The 4,856-nt window shown below is 40.4% G+C and overlaps 1 protein-coding gene across 1 annotated transcript; it reads left to right on the forward strand.

Moving 5' to 3' along the window:
- Positions 1–1,021: 1,021 nt before the first annotated feature.
- On the forward strand, positions 1,022–2,851 carry LOC112430757 (lipocalin). Its single transcript, XM_024799228.2, has 6 exons — positions 1,022–1,374; positions 1,879–2,018; positions 2,110–2,183; positions 2,305–2,418; positions 2,503–2,604; positions 2,703–2,851. The coding sequence occupies exons 1-6, from the start codon at positions 1,279–1,281 to the stop codon at positions 2,729–2,731; spliced, it is 555 nt and encodes a 184-aa protein (XP_024654996.1). The 5' UTR covers positions 1,022–1,278; the 3' UTR covers positions 2,732–2,851.
- Positions 2,852–4,856: the final 2,005 nt, after the last annotated feature.

Below are 4,856 nucleotides of genomic sequence, written 5' to 3' on the forward strand. Positions count from 1 at the left end.
CCAGTTTATATTTAGAGAACTGAAGGCTCTTTATCCTCACAACTATTCCCTGGTGGATCCCTGTCCTGTCACAGTAGCAAAGAACGTGTATCAGTATTATCAAAGCCACTTCCCTAACCAATTTTAAAAGCTATCTAGCAGATGGACTTAAGTGCCAGTAGCCTCTGTCTGCTGTGTACAAAATGTTATATGATTAACCACACAGCAGATGCTGCACTACAACAGTAGCAGCAGTTCAGGTTCAGTTTGGTTCAACGCCCTTTTGACCTATGAAACAGCAGAAAATGAAACATTTCAACACGCTTTTGTTAGCGTTAGCTACTCTGCTGTTTTTCATCATTTCACAGGTGAAATAAAATCATAGTACATTTACTTTGCTTCCTGTAGGAGTGATCATGTCCAGTCTGACTGAGACCATGTATTACTTATAAGGAAAGCCAACTTTGAGATTCCTAATCAGTCAGCTTTAGAAAAAAACTGTGTGAACCGGTTGGTGGGGAGATAATCTCACTCTTCTATATAAAGAGTCACCAGGCAGCAACTTCCAGATCTTCATTTGTGAACTCCCCCATTGTTAGGTATTTTAGTACCATGGTAGCATTTACTGGATATTGTTTTATAGTGACATTATACAGGAAAACTCTGTCATTCAATAAGGCCCCTTTGTTTTAGTTATTTTTCTCTTTGACCCAAGAATTGATGTGTGAGAATCACAGGCTGGTACAAGGTTGAAATACCACAGAGATCACTCCCTCAGCTACATTAGTTTCTTAATCTTTTAGACGCCTGTTGAAGGCCAAATGGTTTGTTTCAGATTTCACTAATGTAAGAACTCTTTGTTTTGTGCCTTGAAAATATGTCGCTGAGATAATCACAATTGTAGCTGAACTGATACACTACACAAAGGATGCTTCTTCACCCAAGGGCAGGAAGACGCTGCCTTATCTTGGTCTGTACTGGTTTAAACTGATAATCTGCTGTCTCATGATTTTTACCCTCTATATAAACTGTTGTACTTGTGAATAAAGTTGAGTCACTTTGGGAAGACAACCTGAAGCAGTCTCTGTTTTCTTGTTCTCCCAAGCTGCTCCCGAGCTCGTACTAACACGCTGAATGGCATGCTTGAATATTACTTGAGAATATATTTGACTGTGTTACAGACTAAGGTACATTCTCTGCTGATAGACGTCCACGCCTCGAAGGAAGTCGATCCACGGATTAGGCCTTGGAAACCGTTTCCTTCACCCATCATCATCATTTCTTCACTCTTCAGCAGCTATGGCTTCACTTCGTGCCCTTCTGGGAGTGGTGCTGTGCTCCCTCATGGTTTCTGCTTCTGAAATCCTACCTCAGGCGGACTTTGATTTACAGGCGGTAAGAGTCATCCATAATACTTTTTATTTTTTATTTCACCGCCCATCTGTTTTCATACAAATATCTCCGTCTTACGGAAAGAAGGGGTGCTGGACCTTATCCAACAAGGATAGGCAGGGCACCCCCCAGACAGTTTAGCAGTCTTTACAGGAGGCTGACCTTTGCAAAATTTACTTCTATAATGACTTCACCATTTAAGTTAATTGGTTATTTTTCACCCTGGATTTTGTGTGATAATATTTATTTTGTCCATTGCTTTAAAAACAAACAAACAAAAAAACTATATAAATATAAAACAGAGTGTGAACAACAAAATATAAGCATTGCAAACTTTGATGTAAAATTCTGCAAATGTTTTCTCAAGATATAGCATGAATAAAGCTAATATACATCAGTGTATTACAAATGCGCACACACACACACACACATGCACACACAGTGTTACAATAAACAGCTCTTGTGCTTCTCTATAATTCTCAATGCTTTCCATTTGTGTGTCCACAGATTGCAGGTAAGTGGTACTTGACTGGAATGTGCTCTAATTCCAAGTGGTTCGTCTGTCGCAAAGCCAGTATTAAGTCTGGCACGGTCACGCTTGAGCCAAATGAAGATGGGGGTTTTAAGGCGTCTTGCTCATTTCCTACGTGAGTGCGAGAGGACAGACAAAGCAAATACCATTTGGATAGCATTAAAATATTTACACTGATGATTAATGTTATGTCTTTGCACCCATAGTGATAACTGTTGGAAAATAGACGTGGTGGCATCCAAGACTGACGTGCCTGGAAAATTCACATACAGCATTCCCTGTGAGTACGCCCACAAAGCCAGGAAACATTTTAACCACCACGGTTAATGCTCCATCATCATCATCATTGAGTATTACTTTTTTTCCAACATCTTTTCTTCTGCTGTTTCCCTTTTTGTCAGTCACAGGGGTAGCGACTGAAATTCGTGTGGTCGATGAGAAGCCTGACGAGTACTCCTTGAATCATTACATCAACACCGGATGGAATGAAACCTATGTTGAAAACAACTTATATGGTAAAGTTGCATTTAGCTGTGTTCAGTAAACTGTTAAGTAAAGTTGCAGCCACTGCAGCAGATTTACATCACGTGGTTTCACAGGACGTAGTCTGGACCTCAGCGCTGAGGTGAAGGAGAAGTTCAACCAGCTCTGCTTGCAGTCCGGCATCCTTCCTGAAAATATTGTTCATCTTCCTAAAACCGGTACTTTTACATTGGTGGTGAAGTTCTATATAAAAATAGCCTGAAATACAACTTGATGTGCACTAATTACCGTACACTTTCCATTTTTCCTTCTACAGAGGAGTGTCCGCAGGAGTGTTTTGCCTGACTGATCTGCTGCAAGATCGTCTCACCGACACTGCATAAAGATCTTACACCATCTGTTATGGAAATGTGACTGAGCAACATCTTGAGCAGTTTTTAACAATAAAAATGCAAAAATCTAGAATGTTTTTCTTCATTATTCATCCTTTATATGAAATAAACTGAAGAACATCCATAACAACACAACCAAAATTTCCCCCATTCACACGATTCTATCTCCACAACTGTGATCACCATTTTCTTTGTGTATTTGTAATAGTTTTAATATTTTCTAGTATTGGACTGTTGAAAGATTAATAAATAATCATCAGATAGACCCATTATAAAAATAGTATTTGCTTCCATCTGATAGAGTTACCCTCAGCTCAAATAGCTGTGACATTAAAATGCTGTATATTTACAGTCTAAGTGCCTCGTTCATGAACAGTGAATTTCACACACAAAACATTCATACTTTCATACCTGAATTTGTCCGTACAGTGTAGGACTGTCTCAGAAATTATCAAACATTTGACTGTTAGATGGTTTTCCCTCCATAAGCCTGGTTACGCTGGAGGTTTCTTCCTGTTAAAAGGGAGTTTTTCCTTCCCACTCTTGCCAAAGTGCTTGCTCATAGGGGGTCATATGATAGTTGGAGTTTTCTCTGTTTTCCCAGTATTGTTGTGCAGTCTTTACCTTACAATATAAAGCACCTTGAGGCAGCTGCTGTTTTGACTTGGTGCTATATAAATAACATTGAATTGAAATGATTTTTTTTTCTTTTTTATTTATTTGCTAGTTTAATTGAGCCAGCGTGTCTCAGGGAAAACAATATTTAGACCGATGTTATTTGAAGCCAAGCCTAGCTTATTATTTACTCATTCATTTTCCCTCTCTTAACCACGCTCTCTTACGGTATCCTCGCCATGTACCCATCTTACCATGAGGTAAGCATGATTCTTTATTTGGAAAAATAGTGTGTGACAGTGTGCAGGTTACAGATGGTGAACACGTGCCCACTGATTTTCACTCATTTGGATTCATTAACATGCACCAAGGAAAGAACAAAACAGGTTGGTACACATTTTATAAATCTGACAATAATTTTCATGTTGCAGTTATTTGCTACAGCCCTATGTCCCTAGCAGGTCCCTGAGGTCATCTGATCAGGGCTTACTTGCTATAAAACAGACTAAGATGAGAACTAAGGGTGACAGAGCTTTTGCCACTGTGGCCTGAGACTGTGGAACTCGCTCCCTCATACATTAAGAACTGTGGAATCAGTTTTGTTTTTAAAAAACAACTCAAAACTCACCTTTTTAAACTGTTTTTGGTTAAACTTCTGCCTGTTTTACCCTTCTTGCTGTGAGGAAACAGCGCTAACCAACACGCCACCAAGCTGTCAATCCAGGCTTAACAAAACTATGAAAGCTATGATTACAAGCCTTGATGCAGCATTTTTTGTATGTTTTTATCCATGACAGGTTAAACCACAATAAATAGCAAACACATGATGTGGGTGTAATTGTCTGCCTCTTAAAACTCCAGTGATTTTCTGCAGTTTGACATCTAATGTGATCTTGTGAATTTCGTGGGTCCAGGCAACTAACCACTCTCACTAGACTGTATCATGTCATCTCAACAAGAACAAATTAAGTTGCCGAATTTCATGCAGAGGGTTCGGGCGACCGTGGCTCAGGGGAGGAAGGTTGCCGGTTTGATCCCCCTGCTCTCTGTGTCCTGGTCGTTGTGTCCTTGGGCAAGACACTTCACCTACCGCCTACGGGTGTTGGCCAGAGGGGCCGATGGCGCAATATGGCAGCCTCGCTTCTGTCAGTCTGCCCCAGGGCAGCTGTGGCTACACCTGTAGCTGCCTCCACCAGTGTGTGAATGTGAGAGTGAATGAATAGTGGTATTGTGAAGCGCTTTGGGTGCCTAGAAAAGTGCTATATGAATCCAATCCATTATTATTATTAAAACGTCTAGCTGAAACACCTAATGTTTTCACAGGGTGCAGTGTGGACCTCAGTGCTGACGTGCAGGAGAAGTTCAGGCAGTTCTCCTTGCAGACTGACTTCCTTCCTGAAAATATTTTCATCCTTCCCAAAAGTGGTACTGTAATGTAATGCAATGCAATTTCATGGCAGGAT

The sequence above is a fragment of the Maylandia zebra genome, unplaced genomic scaffold, assembly GCF_041146795.1.
Source record: "Maylandia zebra isolate NMK-2024a unplaced genomic scaffold, Mzebra_GT3a scaffold02, whole genome shotgun sequence".
Classification (NCBI taxonomy): domain Eukaryota; kingdom Metazoa; phylum Chordata; class Actinopteri; order Cichliformes; family Cichlidae; genus Maylandia; species Maylandia zebra.